General features: G+C 35.9%; 3 protein-coding genes across 3 annotated transcripts in view; 2 read left to right on the forward strand and 1 right to left on the reverse strand.

The window, feature by feature from the left end:
• The window catches only part of LOC136032920 (N-acetyltransferase ESCO2-like), a 45516-nt gene extending 40062 nt beyond the window's left edge, over window positions 1-5454 (forward strand). The window contains exon 6 of the mRNA XM_065713382.1: window positions 1389-5454. Within this exon, the coding sequence (XP_065569454.1) occupies window positions 1389-1727 (339 nt within the window). The 3' untranslated portion in view covers window positions 1728-5454. The remainder of the gene's footprint in view (window positions 1-1388) is intronic.
• Window positions 5455-11715: 6261 nt separating this feature from the next.
• The window catches only part of LOC136032921 (intraflagellar transport protein 140 homolog), a 145336-nt gene continuing 139284 nt past the window's right edge, over window positions 11716-17767 (forward strand). Inside the window, exon 1 of the mRNA XM_065713383.1 lies at window positions 11716-11856. The gene's annotated coding sequence lies outside the window, so the exon portion shown is untranslated. The remainder of the gene's footprint in view (window positions 11857-17767) is intronic.
• LOC136032561 (uncharacterized) lies at window positions 14197-17341 on the reverse strand. The gene is made up of 2 exons (XM_065712831.1): window positions 17329-17341; window positions 14197-14708 (listed from the first exon to the last, which is right to left on the reverse strand). Exons 1-2 carry the CDS (start codon window positions 17339-17341, stop codon window positions 14197-14199), a joined length of 525 nt encoding a protein of 174 aa, XP_065568903.1.

The raw sequence follows: 17767 nt of genomic DNA on the forward strand, positions 1-17767 counted from the left end.
GTATTTTGACAGCTTTTCTTTGAGCAAAAAGTATTTTTATACGTAAAAATGGTATTTTCAGACAAAATCTGCACACAAATTTGAAAACTGCCAAGTAACATTGCTGCTATGTTACCCCACTTTTTGCACAGGGGCTGGTGTCTTGCAGTGTCATTCGAGAGTCTAGTCTTTTTTTGACGCGACTTTTAAAATCTTCATTGTAAATCTAGATTGTCGTATACAAATGCTTTAAGCCAAACCATATTTTTTCAAAGCTAAAATCATATTTTTATGCTAGTCTTTAATCTGCCTAATATTCAAAAGACTGAGACAAATTTAGAGTTTCATTTCAAAAAAGAGTTGACATTTCAAGAAAATCTCCTAATTCATACATCCTTATTTCGATGTCTCTGGTGGTGTCAATATTAAGCGTTGGAAGTATTGGATTTTAGTACTTGGTAGTTTGGTATTTAATCTGAGATGTGACTCACTAATGAATGTTGAACGATTTTTATTACAGGACAGAGAAAAAATATGTTTCAGATCATGCAAATAACCTCAACATTGAGACAGCTTTAAGCGCAAAGTATTATAATGATTAAAAAACAATAACAAATCATCAGTAATAACACCTGTTATTTTTGTGATTTAACTTTTTTTTCAAGGATTGAACTTAATAGAAGTCTCAATACTAAAAAAATGAATCGTTAGCTTTGTTGTTTTACCTTCCGAAAATTATGTAAACTCTTTTTTTATTAACTTTGGTACTAAACCGTTGCAATTGAACAGCCTTTATCGGTTTTTGTCCTATTTTCTAGTTTTGTTTATCATAGCCAAGGATGATTTCTCTTCTAAAACTTTTGCAGGAAATTACTGCTGTATCATTGCCATAAATTATTTCTAAATTATCATCACCATTCCTGCAATTAGTAAGGCCTTTTATATAAACCAAGATTAGCCCTATCAAAATTTTGGGTCCTAAAGTTGATTTTTGGAGTACCCAAAAAGCTGCAATGTTTACAATTTTCTTCGCCTAAATTTTTCTAGAATTGCTCCTTACCAAATTTTCAGAGAAAATCAAAGCGTGACGTTCCAAATATGCCTGAAATCAATTTTTTGTTTCAGAAATGAAATCGTTTAACGACAAATACTGATTGTAGAAAAGAATCACAGTTTCGAAATGACTGTGGCAGTCCATATCAACTTTGGGAAGTAAGACTATTCGTATGAACCATGCATAGCCCTGAAACTAGGCTTAAATAAACCAAGAATAGCCCTACTATAACTTTATTAGGTTCCCAAAACCAGGCACGAGGAAACTAAAATTAATATGGCGTAGTTTTCCATTGTTATAATAATTGCTTCTAGATAATTTAGAATTTAGTCTTCTTTATTTCCATTTTTTCAAGGTATTTCTATACGTAACTGATAAATGTATTGTTGGATGCCTTGTTGTTGAACCAATATCGGCTGCTCATCCTGTTATTGAGACTGTAGACGGTGCTGTGGCATGTGGCAACGAGGAAGTGGCAGCAAAGGCTGGAATTTCAAGGATATGGACTTTGTCATCATATCGTCGACGTAAGGTAGCATCCCGTTTGATGTCTTGTATGCGAACGCAATATCAATTTGGTTCCCTTCTAAAATGTAATCAGTTTGCGTTTTCGACTCCGACGGCAGATGGTGCTCGTTTTGCAAAAAGCTATACTAAGCAAAAGGATTACCTCGTGTATCAGCGTAATATTTAAGTGCTGTGGTTTTTGTCTTTCCTTTTAGTTTTTAAGTGTTCATTCGAGAAATGTCTAACTGAGGCTGTTTATTCTGCCCTTCTAAGCCTAGAAGACGTATCTCATTTTAATTTTATTGATTTTTTACTCTTTGACTATTTCTTTTCCCTTCTAAGTTTCTATAGATTTTATCTGCAGTTTACTCGATGCTGTAGCTATCGTCCCCCTACCCTTTCCGAAAAGTAGAAACTTGAAAAATGTGTGTTTTTTTTGTATATTGGCTATGAAGACGTAATTCATAGTAAAACGCCGTGACTCCTCTCCACACTTTCCCCTTCAAATGAAGGGGATTCAATTCCCCTTGAAATTGACACTTGCCCTGGTGCAAAAAGTTAAGGGTCGCAAAATTTTAAATAAATAATATGACGATTATAATCATTTTGCTATTTTTGAAATTTGATTTTTATTGAAAGAAAGTAGAGGGCGCAGTTAATAAATGAAAATAGTTAATAAATTATTAATTATTTTATGAAATAAAGAAAGCTAAAAATTATTAAACAATAGTAATTAGAATAATTAATAATTAAATGAACAATTTAAATAGTAAATTGAAAAATAAATACAAGATAAATAATTAGTGAATTAATAATTTTATTAATAAAAGGAAATTCTATTAGAATTTGGCCTTATAATTTCGTGGGAGACAGGGGTGGGGCGTGCATCAAGATTTTGCGCCGGGTGCAAGAGAGGCCAGAACCGCCACCGCACACCTACGACCGCCAGTTCAAGCCAAAAGAATTTGCTGTTGAACCTCCGTTCTGAAAGAGATAAGCTTTATGGTTACTAGCTGTTAATGATTGAATCAGTCTTTACGCTCATGACTTACAAAAATCTATGATTTTCGTTGTTTTGTTGTCTTTGTTTTAAAAGATGGGCCACAAACAGTATAGCAAGATTATTCTTAAATAGATCCATTAGCGTTTTCTTTTCATTCCTCAATTATAATGGGAGTAGAACATAAGTAAAAGAAAACACTATCGCTCACATAAACCAATCATTCCCTGGAATTTGTAGTAAATTCTGACAACCTTATACAATTATAACGAAGAGGCAATTCTGAATGCCGTTCTATTGATATAAGTTAATCAGGACGAAAGTGTTGTGAGTCAGCTTTGCTTTCCATTCAGTGTTCATAACTGGCACTTGTTTGCTGTTGAAAGGTGTTGTGAGTATCCCCACATACAGGTGTTGCGAGTATCCCCACATACAGGTGTTGCGAATATCCCCACACACAGGTGTTGCGAGTATCCCCACACACAGGGGTTGCGAGTATCCCCACACACAGGTGTTGCGAGTATTCCCACACACAGGTGTTGCGAGTATCCCCACACACAGGTGTTGCGAGTATCCCCACCCACAGGTGTTGCGAGTATCCCCACCCACAGGTGTTGCGAGTATCCCCACACACAGGTTTTGCAAGTTCACAAAACCAATACTAGAGAAAAACAAATGAGAAGTGTTTTACTCAAATTTAGCTATCATCCGGTTGAGGACCCTTTTAATTTTGGAAAAAAGTAGCACTAGATCCATCACCTCTACATGACTGTAGTGGTCTTTACAGCGCTCTTTTATTATTTACCTGCACAATTTGAAATGTCTTTATCATTTCCTTCTGATTTTCATTATTGTTTAGTGAAATGCAATAGTAAGCTTACAAGCCAAAAACGCTGTGGTGTATAATCTGCATCCATTGAAAGTCTTGCTGATAAAAAATTTTGTGTATAGACTTATCTGTAAGAGTGAAGATGGGCTTTCTCGAAAGTTTTCGTAGCCTTTTGTAGCTGGCCAATTTTCACTAAGTGTCTCAAACTTGCAATTTAAATTGCTGCTGGTACATGGTCTATGTCCAAGAAGTGTCTTTTAGTAAGGTCAATTAGGAAAGGGGGCTCTATTCGCCCCTCCCCTTAGATTTGTTTGTTCCTTTCTCCCTAGATTTCGAAAATAACCCTCTTTGGTTTTCTCATTGAAATTTTCTTTCGGCATTCTCATTTGAAAAATGTTGTAAAAAAAATATTGCACCGCCCACTAAATTTCGAAAAAATTATCCCCCTCCCTCCCCCCAACATTTTTGCCAGTTGGGGCTACTGGTGTCTCTTTATTTTTGTTGGAAAGATGACCGAGTAGCTTTTTGCATGAATTTTCAAGTGGGTGGGAATCTATTCAACTTTTTCGTGTTTGAGTTGCATTTAAGCATTTAAGTGCATGTTAGTATGTATGTCAAATTGCCTTAACCTTTTTTTTTTACCTCGATTTAATTTTTTGCATTAGTTATAAATATTTTCATAAAAAAATGAATTAAAAAAAAGTATCCATATATATTTAAAACACCTTGAATTTGAGTTCAAAACCGCTCATGTTCAAAGAATGTTTTAATGAATGTGACGACACAAAAAATATTTATAAAAAAATAAGAGTTCGTACATGAAAACACAAACAATTGTGTGTGGAAAAAAGCAAGGGTATGCATCCTCTTATGGATTGAACAATAGAAATTCAAAGAATTCTCTTTAGGTTGCATCGTCCGACGTAGCTCAGATGAACAGCATTTGGAAAATCCCCTATTTCTATTTTTACAATCTGAAGTATACTCGCAACGACCCTGATATTTTAAACCCCATTTATCCCCCCCCCCGTTTGATCACTAAAATCTTATTAGTACAGTTTTCTCTTCTACGTTATCAAAGCAAATGCATATGGAGGGTCTTGGGGCTCCGTCTCCTTGATTTTCAAGATTTGCCTACGATCTACTGTATTTTCTTGTATTTTCCCTTTTGTGTGTAGTTTTTACAAAGTTTGCCCTCCGAAGAGGTTAGTGCGCATGTGCCTTGCTCAACTATGTATAGTGCAGAATTTTTGCGGTTTTAATGTTTAATTCCTTCCAGTTTTTATTTTTTTATTTTTTAAGCATAATGAACGGCAATTTTAAAGACATTATAAATAGATAATATTAATTGAGGATATCATTTTAAAATTATTTGTGCATTTTGATATTTAGTTTTTAATTTTATTTCAGTATTCTGAAATTAAGGGGGAATTTTTCTTCTATATTATACATTCAGACAGATCGGTAACGGTCTTCTGGAAAAAACCCTTTTTTTTGTTAAGTTGAAGCAAAGTCTAGCTGACTGATTTTCCTTCCTGCTTTCATACTCATGTAAACCATTCTTCTATTCTATGCAATGCTGTATCCAGGGGGGGGGGCTTAGGGGGTTTGACCCCCCCCCTGAAATGTTTGTCCAACTCGTAAAAACGTGGCAAAAATGAATGTAAACACATTTTGATGCGTTTTTTAAAGTTGTTTTCGTAAACCCCTTCCCCCCTCAAAAAAATCCTGGGTACAGCCTTGTCTCTATGGTTTATCATTAGATTATATTGCAGCTGCCTTTCTTTGAACATACAAAAAAACAACTGATTTTTCAATAAGAACACAAAAAAAAGTTTTAATTATCTATGGGGGGGGGGCTCCTCTCCAATTGACGCTATTGTCAATTCTAGCAGTTTACTTGAAATGGTATAAGTGACCATTTACATGAATAATTGTAGATGAGTTTTAGGTCCTTATTAGAGCAAATTTTCCTGGTGCCTTATTGCTCGTGTCATACAAGTGAAGCGTTATTTTGGCATGCACTTTTATTCCAATTGATTTATTTCATTGTTCTATTTTATCAATATATACGATTTTGAAACATGTTTCACACTTTTGATAGAAATAAGCTAGGAAGTGGTTATCAAATTTATAAAAGAGACTTTCGTTAAAGTTGGTATGACCTTAACGTTTATGAATGCTTCTGATGTGTGGGCTGAGCCCATGAATTTTTGCATTTTATCTTCTAGCTTAGTCCGGACGCTGCAGGTAGAGCTAACCTAAATGACCAGGGGCGTCCTGCTGGTTTGACTACCTTACTTTTGCTCCAAAGGCCATTGGTTCTTTTTGGTGAAAGGCTATGTCGCCTGATTTTAGTTCATTACAGGGCTTTATACATCTTCCTCAGTTTGCATTTTATCTTCTAGCTTAGTACGGGGAATATCATTAGGTAAAAATTGATTTTGCGCTTTTTCTCTGCCTTCTAAATTTGTTTCATTTATAATTTTATCTGTCCCTGTACTGTACATCAGGCATAAATGGAAACCATGACCATTGCATGTTGCAGCAGCACACAGGCTACATCGATGCTACTTTTTGCCTTCTGGTTTGTTTCAACATATATAACAAAACAGGTGTCTGTCATGACTCATGTCCATGTCTTCCAGAATCTGCAGGCACAGCTCTGACCTGAGTCTCTTGAGGACTTGCTGAATTGGCAAATCAGGCTGTAGCTGCTCAGAAGTGATTTGTTTTTCTAAATATTCATTTGCATGAATCATGGCATATATCCCACAGTTATATGAATCTTTTTGCTTGTGAACAGGGTATGCTTTGTAGGATAGCTTTAAATACCTCTCGTCATTTTTGCATATACTCTTAGCCCTCTCCGGAATAACGGTAGCTTCAATTTTGCTTGAACAATTAAAGCCATCCGATAAGCGAAAACATTCCTCTTTAAAATTGATTACTGCCAAAATGAAGTGGTTTCTGTCAGTATCACTCATGTATTGCCCCGCTATCACATGAAGAAGCAGGAGCAATGCAGAACAGTGTTTAGGCACTTGGTAAAACGAATTCGATAATGTTCCTTCTTATTTGGTTGTAAAGGTGCAGAAACGAGAAGGAGAGTAGTATCTCAGTTCATAGTGTAGACATTTCGAAACGACCGACTTATGAAGTTTAAGCCAAATGAGAGAGCCCTAGTAGTGAGCCATTTATTCAGTGTTATAATAGAAAAGAAGGTAAAGGTAAAAAGGTAAAGGATACGGCATTAGACTTTACAGTCCGTGACGGTGGTGCTGATCTCCGTTTCTTGGCCCTTCAGCCAGGAAGTGCAATGGGGGGTTGGGGGCCAGCCATCCTATTGTTTCGCACACCCTTCCTGTTTACCTTCCCCAGATTTCTCCGGGTACCCATTTAGAGCTGGGTCGACTCTGGCTAAGCTTACAGAGTCACGCCACTGACCCCCGTGCTAAACTGAAGAATTGGATACACCGGGATTCGAACCCGCGTCCTCTCAGACGAAGGATCCCGAATCCAGCGCACCAACCCACTCGGCCAGGACGGAAGCCAACCATTTAGAAAAGAAGCCAACCACTGAAAACGAGTTTATATCACTCTCATATAGAAAAGGTTATAAGATTAAAATGACCAATTTGTTTGGATTACTAATTTTATATTTAGTGTCGAATAGTAGACCAAATTTTTTTCCCAAAAGATGTACTAGTTTTTCCTTTACGTGTCCTGATGTTTTATATCTGCCAAGGTTTAATGTATCTGGAAGATCGTTCCCAAATTTTGCTATGTTTGAAATTTTGTCAATCCTTCTTTGAACCTAACTTTCTAGGAATGGCTTCTTTTTAAAGGCTCCAAACATGACACCACTGCTGTGCCTGGTAAAGTGAAGGGCTCTACTTTTCTTCTCCTGGAATTTTTGTCTAAAATATATCCTCTTCGCAAGAGTTCTCGATGTTCAGCAAGTTTTTCTGGAACTAAATTTTGCTTCTGAGGGACTTACACTTTTTGTTGTAAAGCTGTCACTCTGATGCCTTTGTTGTCCTTGGGTGTCTTATATGAAAGACTTTCAATCTGTGAGTATGAAAAGTAATTGTTTTTGTTAATGCAATAGTAGCCATTTTGATTATCACTTTATGCTTTAACAACTGAAATTAATGGTCAAAGCTTGAGCGATATCTTATATTAGAAGAATGACGTATTATTCATCCAGTTTAGTGTTTTTTTATTAAGAAAATGACTTCATACTCTCTGCTCTGATTTTTGTACAGCATGAAGTGACAAATAACCAAAATGATGTCTTACTATTTGCACTGCTATTAAGTTTCACTTTAGATGGGAATAATATTACTAAACATCACACTTGAAATTCAGCAAATGGCTTTCCAAAAGCTTTTTTGTAACTACTTGATAAAGAAATACATTGACTAGCCTATATGGATCAAGAGATGAATATTGAAATGGATTTTCTCAGTGGCGTAAATCTATATAAACTGAATTGTTTGGTCTAATTCTCTAAGCAACTATATGCGCTGCTGAGGTGTGTAGGTAATATCTTTTTGAATTTCTTGATTTTCGATGAATTTCTTGAGTGAATAAAAGTTGTGAAAGGAGCCTAACGTTAAAAAGTCAAAAGCCATCGACTTGTTGATGTATCTTTTGCTGTCACAATTCTGTTTTTAGAGTTTCGGTTACTATTGGGCTGAGTCGCTCTTTACTTATAGTTCGTTACCACGAACAGTTTGATACGAGTATCGACTGAATGAAAGAGCAGCTAAAAAAAAAGGAAAATTGTTTTCTGTTCCCAAAGCATTGTTAGGCGAAAGTGTTAAACAGATCGGATTTAATTGTTTTCATTCAATCACCTTGGGGTTCACTTTTAAGAGCCCATTCGCAATGAGAAACAAGAGATGTTTTATTTCACAGAAAAATAAACGATTTTGGATTAGTCGATTGGCTTTCAAAATGAGAAATTTACATTCTGTTTTTATATCCTAATGGGGAAAATCGGAGTGGTTCATCCTTTGTGATTCAGGGGTCATTCTTAAAGAACAAAACATGAATTTTAGCGCAAAGAGTAAGGTATCGAAGAGGGGGCGAACCCCCTTATTCATGTAATAATTTCTGTTGCTCCTGTAAGTTTTAATGTTGCTTCTTACTTTAAGTTGAAAAAAACTTATTAGTTTTTTTAACTTAGACAAACAAGTCAATTAGTGCTTGACTTAAATGCATTTTAAATGCCAAATTTGCCGATTTGAGGGAACTTCCTGTTAAAAGTTGGAAGGCTGGTTAAAAGTTTAAGGCTTGATGCGCTGTTTACTATAATACACGGACATATAGGTTTTGGAAATTCATTCTTATGGGTGTACCAGTGGAATAGTTTCAAAAACTTTGATTTTCATTAAACTTGAGTCCTAGCTGTGCTAAACTTTGCATGAGGGCAGTTTGGGGCTTTGTTGTCCTTTTTAAGCTGCACACATTGTGTAAATTGGAAATGCCTTGCTGGTGTTTCTATGTACAGTATAATTCTATAATTACAGACTAAGTAATATACCCCTTAAATATTTAAAATAGCGGTTTATATAGGCTTTTTACAATTTTTGGGAATTTTTAAGCATATTTAGCCCCCTCCCCCCAAGAAAAAACATAAAAAAGAAGAACCATTTCAGACCAAAGCGCAATAAAAGCACCCTAAGACGTTCAGCCCCTCTGGGACCTGTAATACATTCACAATTAATTATGAGGTAGATCAAAAGGTACTATATACTACCAGCCAATCAAAACAGCACAACTACAACACCAAGGAATAGCTTTGTGTCTCAAGTTGTAACTTTCAGAGAATGAGGGGGTGGGGTTAACCTGAAATCTTGACTTGAGTGGGGGAGGGGGTCTGAAAGAGGAAAAAGCAGGATAAGATCGTCCAGAGCAATTGATAGCGAATAGAGCTTAGACAGCTTCTGACGTTCGATTACCAGGTTTTTTTTACACGGACAGGTAACAAGCTGGTCAATTAATCTTGTGGCATCTGGGGTCGAACCCGCATTGACAAGCCCGCATTGTGGCCCGCATCGACAAGCTAAGATCAATCCATTGTGCTACCACAGAATGGAGGCAGAGGTGGAAAGTCCAAAGATTTTGGATTCTAATCTGTTGCAAATTTTGGGAATTATGAGCCCCTGCTTGACTAATATCTATTTCGGCTGAAGTAGCGATGTAGATCCTAAGAAACAATGCGTAACCAGACTATGAAAATAGCGTATCTGTATTATTTCAGGAACAGGTCCGTGGATCGAGTTAAAGTTTATCTAGGAAGTGCTGATGGGCCAAGTTGACATCCAATTTTGACTTTGAGGGAGGGACAGTGGGAAATTGAAAGTAATCATGTTTCCATGAATATGAAAATTATATTTGCACAATATCTTGGGAACGACTGGGGGAATGGGTTTATGGTATTCGTCGGTTAAAGAGAGGGGCAAGACAATTTTCTGATTTCTGGTCAGAGGGAGCGTATGCGGGACCAACAATCAGTGGTGTAACTCTGAGACGCCTAAAAACTTAGGTACTGTTAGCCCCACTTGTACTTTATATCTATTAACTTCAAAATAGTGGGATGAATCCAAAGACAACAGACCTATATGCACCCAGTCTATCAGTAAACCGTATCTTTAATGCCTTAGGAACGACTGTGGTTCAATGCTGAACATAATTAAATGGGAGCCAAGTTAAAAATATCAGGGACGCATTTGGGCGAAAGAAAGGGGCTTCAAATTTTATATTTATGAAAAATGATAAGGATGCCGAATATTTCTGTCTCCTAAATATCACTTTGTCTGAAACAATGCGGAATACTTTTCCTTAAAAGCATTCAACCCACAATATATAAAATATTTCGTCAAGGGCATCTTTAGGCAAAGAACAAACCTGAAAAAAAAAACTGTTTCCTGACCACAGAAAATTTAGCGCACAATATACCTTTGGACAAGATTTCAAGTTATTTCTATTTTCTTTTATGTTTGAGGAAGAATTTCTTTTTATTGCTTTTATGTTAGCCCCTCTTTTTTTACAATTGTTTAAATACTGCTATTTTTAACGGCGTTTTAAAAATAGCTACAAATAAGTGGTGCTACTAATGAATAAAATTGCAAGTTCTATGGATTCTTACAAAGACTATTCTTACAAGAACATTTATGGATTTTCCCATCGAAACTTCTCAAGGCACACGAATTGAAGTACTTTCTTCTTAATTTTAAGGTTATTTAATCGCATAAAAGTAGTTTTTGATTCAGCTATTCTCAAGCGGATAATTTTACAGTAGGACCGTATCCAGAATTTTTTTTTGGTGGGGGGGGGGGCTACAAAAAAATTCAATAACGCATCAAAAATTTGTTTATATGCATTTTAAAAATAGTTTTACGAGTCGTAAAAATATTTGGGGGGACGGGGGGTTCAAACCGCCTTGCCATTTTCTGGATACAGCCTTGTTGTAGAGACATACCGCTTCTTTCGGTTCTAAGTAAAACGTTTAAGGAAGCTGTTTATCTTCCAGTATCAAATTAATTACTTATACCAAGATATCGTACTTTATGCCTCTTAGTTTGGGTTTCAAAAAGAGAACGCAACTGAGTTACCTGTGTATGATTTACTATTATAGTATTATAGTATTATATATTTACTATTTACTATGTAGTATTTACTATTATAGTATCTGATAATAATCAGAATACCTAAGCTGTGTCCTTTGATGTGGCAGATGTAATTGATTGTTTCTCCTAAAAACTTTTCTATTATAGCTTTGATAATTGAACGGTTATTTTTTCTTTTTTACTTGTTTAATCATTCAATTAATTATGTGGCTAATATTTTTACTTTTGAAATTATTCGTAATAATTCTGGTGTTCTCCAGGGGCATTTTGTGGGCTTATTATTTCAGTTATGACTATATTTATTATTTATTTCAGTTTATTTTATTTATTTATTATATTTCACTTTATTTATTTTAGTTATGACTATAATGTACGCCGATGATGTTGTTATTTATTGCTCTCATTATTTTAAGGAGAGTTTTTGTAAATATAAATCTATGCTTAAAATTTTCACTGTTTGAGGCACGAAAGAAGAAAAACAAATGCTAGTTTTAAATCGGTCCAACTTTTTTTGTTATCCGTATATTCACGGACTTGATATAGGAGTAATGACATATCTTTAGTTTTGGATGTGCCTCAGAAAAGGCGCAACTTTATTTAAATATCTTGGGATTATTTTTAGCATTTTACGATTTCTCCTTTTGTATCTTTGTTTCTATTGTAATCCTCTTAAACTTACGTAGATGGCAGCACCAATGGTTGCCATAGGATCCTAAACACAACACTTAGTCATGTAGGAATAATCAACGGTCTGATAAATCAAATGTGAGCATTGACGATAATCTATGATTGTTTATTCAACATTTATTTTCTTTGGCGCATTCCTAGAACGAAAATTTCCAATTTGGTACGTTACTTTAATATTTTGTCAATTCATTTTCTTTGTTTTACTTTTCTAAATTTATGTCATCCCAGAGTTTTTTTTAGCCTTTTTTTTATGCAATTTCAGTTGACTAGTATTTTTTTGGCATTTGGCACAAAATACGCTGGTGGAGGGGGGGGGGGGAGAGCAGACCCAAAATTCTGCCCCTCAAGACCTTCAGCAACTTTATGGAATTCTCAGATGGAGATTTTTTGCTTACATCCGTGGATGTTACCTTACTTTTTTTGTTAAGTCGAAGGCAAAAAGTCACAACAATGTCAAAAGTGTGTGTTAAATGAGTTACAATTAGGAAAGCTAAGTATTTTTTAAGTATCTACGACGCCTTTTTTGTCACAACAAATCCTCTTGTCCCTACGCTTTAGATTTTTTACTCCCCCCTTAATTTTGAAAAATACTTCTTCATTGAAAAATATCTTTCTTTCGGTTTTTATGTTAGAAAATATAAAAAATAAAAATAAAAAAACGGTCTCTAGTGCTTCAAATCACAGTATTTAGAAAAAAAGATTAAATGGGTCCTTTCGATCTTCATGCATTGTTAAAGTAAAAGTCATGGGTTCTTTGGGTCTTGGGGTTAAATTTATTGGTGTAAATTGACGAAAATTGTGGATGGGAGGGGGATAAAATAAGTTTTAAGTAAAGATAAGTAAAATATACGTAAGGGGATCTTTTTTTTTAATTTTTTAATGAAAATGCCTGGCGAAAAAAGGATATTTCTCAATGAAAATGCTCAAAAATATATTTGTCCAAATATGAAGGGGAAAATTGTCACAACTGACCCAACCTGCCCCCCCCCCCTCGATAAAACTGTTATTTAATTTTGTTTGAAAAAATCCTTGTTTTTTGTTAATTAAATGTCAAAACAACTAAAAACTCCCTCATTCAAGTAAAAAATTCAATCCCCCCCATAAAAACCCCTTTTAATCTGAAATTTCATTTGCGATTTACGGAAAAAGAGATTTATTGAAACCATTATTTTTTTTTAAATAAAAAAAAAAGATAAGACAACTAGTGGTAACGATTTTCACTCAGGATACAAGTCAATGAAACTACTAAAGGGAGTTTGATAACGATCAATGTATCAAAGAATCGACTTTTATTGCTGATTCCAAATATATAGAACATTAAGGTTCTCTCTCTCTTTAAAAATTAAGTTTAAAGTTACCCATCAAAAGCTGCGAGCCTGAGGATATTTGCTTGATTTCGAGAAAAGAAGGGAAACGGCCCCAGAAAGGTAAGGAAACTTGATGAAAATCGTGCAATCAACTTCAGTATGTCAGAGAACCCGGTTGCAAAGGCTTCAAGCTTCTATTTACAAAAATGGGGAATTTTCATTTTTCCAAAGACGAAAGATCAACCAATCAATCAATCAATTGATCAATCAATCAATTGATTGATCAATTGATCAATCAATCAATATTTGTTTGTTTACTTCTTTTCGTGGCCAAGAGTAATTGTATTGAACCACTGGTCCTACAGAATTGGGATAGAGCTTATTTGGGCGGAAATTAAAAGCTATAGTAAAGTTTTCGAGTAGCCAAAAAATTGTGCCACGGGACAGTAGGGTTTTCTGTCACTTTGGCGCTTTGTGTCGTTTTCACAAACTATAATTTTGCCCCAAAAAGGGACAAATTACTATTGATTGAAAACTCCACGAAAAATAATTGGTTTAAAAGTGTCGAAAAAACATATATATTGAGTCTCCTAGTTTCAGAGGAAGTAATTCCACACGGTGGCGCATTCGTTCTTAAAATGTCGCATGGTCCATACAAGATAAATGAATTAACAGTGATTTATTATCGCAAATCAGCTATTATGAAGAAGGGATGGTGAGTCACTTTGTAGCCGGTTGTGTGTGTGTGTGTTTGCCATAATACTTTAGACTTTAAGGTATCGGAAAGGTATTGGATATTGGAGAGGTATTGGCTTTTTTTATTTATTTGTTTTTCAGGCCTTTACGTGTTCTTCAAAATAAATATGGTCAATGTTCCTGTTAAAAAAACTAAACTAAGTCCCGTCCGGCCTTTGTGGCTGTATTGGGGCTTCTTCTCTTCTTAACAAATGATGGATGTGGCGACGGTAGTTCGATCTATCTGGCGCTAAGCGAAGTAGCTGGGGGAGGTTATTGGCCTGGAAGTTGTCGGTCCATCTCTTACGAGGTCGGCCTCTGGGGCGCGTGCCGTGAACCCGTCCTTGGAATGTGATTTTTGGGAGCTGGTTGGCCGACATTCGCTGGATATGGCCAAGCCAGCGGAGTTGCTGGTCTCTGACCCGGTCCATGATGGTGCGGGGACAACGGAGTAGTTTTCAAAGGTCTTCATTTGAGACTCGGTCAAAATAGGTGACCCCTGGAATGCGGCTGAGGCATTTAGTTTCGAATGCGGAGATTCTTCGCTCATCGTCAGCCTTTATTGACAAAGTTTCGCTTGAGTATAAAGCCATTGGGATTATTAGGCAGTTGAAGAGTCGCGCCTTCAGAGAAGTTGACAGAGTCTTGTTTTTCCAGATTGGCAAGAGGTTCTTGAAGCTGGCGCCTGCCAGGCCAAGTCTTCGTTTGATCGATCTCGAGCAGTCGTTATCAGAAGTTAGGAGGCTCCCTAGGTAGACGAAGGAGACAACATTTTTTACTGGCTCTCCTTTTATTGTTAGCTGCACGTTTCTTAGAGTAGAGTCTCCAGACACCCGCATAACCTTGGTTTTGGCTGTGTTAACGACCATCCCAAAGGCCTCGGTTGCCGACACTAGTTCGTTGGTGTCAGCTTGGAGTAGATGCTCTTGACTGTTGAATTTTTCGATGTCATCTGTTACCTGAACAATACCTGAACAATACAAGACAAGATTGTATCGAAAGACATGTGAAAGACAAAGGAAATATCTGCCATTATCTGGCGTAGTTAGCCCAAAGGGTACTGAATAGCTATCAAATGAAAACTTTGAGACTGCCAATCAATTTAAATTTATCAAAAAAGTTGATTTTATCAGAAGACAGCCAATTAATTTAAATTTGTCAGAAAGCTATATTGAGCTTTCCAATTTCAGAGACAATATGCCTAACGCTGTCACAATCGTAATAGACATTAATTAATTTGAGAAAAATGAAGCTATCGAATGCAGTATGTAATAAAAGCCCTTTTCTATAAAAATGTCAAATTTCCTATTTTTTTTTTAGAAGGATGATCGTGGATGTATGTTCATCTGTTTGTTTGTTAGTTTTTTTCCCTGTCGGGAATTGTTTCAAACCAACGGTCCTAGAATTTTGGAAGAAGGCTCTTTAGAAAAAAAAAATTGAACGTTCTACTGATCGTTTTGAGTACCAGACACCTTTGTACCGAAAGACAGGTACATATCTGCCATTTTTTGGCGCAACTGACAGTTTTAACCCGTAGGGTGCGTAAAAGCCATCGAATGAAAACTTTGAGACTGTCAATCAATTTAAATTTATCAAAAAGCTGATTTTTATCAGAAGACTGCCAATCAATTTAAATTTGTCAGAAAGCTGATTTTATCAGAAAGCTCGAGCTTTCAACTTCCGAGCTTTCAACTTCTCGAGCTTTCGAATTCAGAGACAATATGCCTCATGCTGTCACAATTGCACTAGACATTGATCTCAGATCTCTCCTGAGTCCCTAATATTTTTGATGTATACATTTTAATATTGATGTTGGGGGTGATGGCACCCCTCTCAATGACAAACTCTTTTTCTATACAGTGTAAAAGACTATATTTACATTCCCACTAGCATAGAGGTTGAAAAGTGAGCCGAGGTGTAGTGAGTACCACCAGGAAATATCTGAGGGGTAGGGGTGGAAAGTGCTACCAGGAGCTTTGCTTTCGCCGAATTCAAGTAGTAATATTTCTCATTTCCCGTTAATATACAATATTTAAAGTTTTTATTTTCAGAGGGTGTCCCCCCAACTGGTGTCCTTAAGGAAAATCCCTACAAAACAAACAGGTTTGCTTACAAAATATGCCTTTAAAATCAAGAAAATGAAGATTTTATAAAGAGCTTTCGATTTTTCAATCCTCCATCCTCCAAATGAATATTCAAAGGGTGCATTTTTTTCAAGAATGTCAAGAATCATTCACGTAGCAATTTGTTACAAATTTTAAAATTGAATAAAAAAAGGGAGGTGAAGGAGGAGTAATAGCCCTTATTCATATTTATTAGAGTATTGGGTCGGACGACCTATGGTAACACAGTGTAAGTAAAGAGTAACCTTTGTTAGTAATGACCGAACTCCAGGGAAGTTTCGATTACAACATATGCGACGAAAAAATCTATTAATAATGCTTATTCTGAAAATTGACAATATATTAACTTTAACTACTCATTAATAGCTATTAGCACATGAAAATGTGAATAATTTAGAAAGAGGAATAAACTCCCCCAAAGAGGGATGCCATTTTGATGAAAACTGTTTATTGAGACTTGTATGAGAGACCTAAAGGCACTATTAAGCAAGATGTGAAATGTTTCTTTTTTCTTATGAAGTAAATGAAAAAGGGGAGTAAACACCCTAAAAGATAATGATCTTGGTGCCAATTTTACTATCAAATTCAATAGAGCCGAAGAACGAAGGTTTCAATCCTAAAATGTACACAAATACGATTTTTTCTCCGAAAAGAAGGGTTGTAAATAAGCGTTAATTCAATATTTTGCAAAGTTGAATTCGGCGTAAAGAGTATTTGGCGGTGATAGCAGCCTCCCTCTTATTTAGGAAAATCCTGTCTTATGGTGTAAAGCAAATGCACCCAAATGAACCATCATTCTTAAAGAATTGTTATACCAAAGCTAAACTCTAGTGTAAACAATGGCTGGGAACGGAGGGGTTGGTGCCCCCCCCCCACACGTTAACATAAAATGCAAAATATGCTTTAAAAGTTACACAGAAACTAAATGCAAATTAGTTTTTTTTTCAAATGAAATTAAAACCCATGTTGAAATTTAAACCAGCAGAAATGATCAAAATTTGCTACAAGAAGGGAAATTAAAGATAAAGTACAAAATGATCTAAGTTTCTGTATGCAAGCTAATTGATTTTTTCCCTCAATTGTTTTTCAAACAGTTCGTGGCAACAAACGGTAAGTAAGGTGCGACCCGGCTGAATAGCAACCGAAACTCTAAAAAATTGGAATTTTGATACCAACAGATACATTAAAAGAATTGGATTTTATGCTGATTTCAAATATATAAGTTTCATCAGGTTTAGTCTTACTCATCAAAAATTACGAGCCTGGGAAAATTTGCCTTATTTTAAAAACAGAGGGGAAACACCCCCTAACAGAAATAGAATCTTAATGAAAATCACATCATCAGATTCAGCGTATCAGAGAACCCTACTGTAGAGGTTTCAAGCTCCTATCTGCAAAATATTGGATTTTGTATTCTTTGCCAGAAGAAAGATCACGGATGTGTGTTTATTGTTTGTTTTTTCTTACCAGGGATGATCATATCTACCCAGTAATCCTAGAATATCACAAGTGGGTTTATTATAAGGGAAATTAAAGTTCTAGTGCCCTTTTTAAGAGACCAAAATAGGAGGGCAACTAGGTCCCTCTCAGGCTCATTTTTTCCCAAAGTCACTTGATCAAAACTTTGAGATAGTGATTTTGTTCAGCATGGTTGGTTGAAAAAAATCTAATAACTATGTGTTTGAGGATGATTTAATCCCCAGCGGTCCTCGGGGGAAGGGCTGCGAGTTGGTGTACTTTGCCCATTGTTTACATATAGTATTTCTTATTGGGAAGTATACAGACGTTTTCAGGAGGTATTTTTCCGGTGGGGGGGGGTCGAGGGGGAAGATTACATGGTAGGATCTATCCAGGAGGAATTTTTCATGGGGGAAGGAAATTTTTCATTAAGGGGGTGCCGGATTCA

This window comes from Artemia franciscana, chromosome 11 (genome assembly GCF_032884065.1).
Source record: "Artemia franciscana chromosome 11, ASM3288406v1, whole genome shotgun sequence".
NCBI lineage: Eukaryota > Metazoa > Arthropoda > Branchiopoda > Anostraca > Artemiidae > Artemia > Artemia franciscana.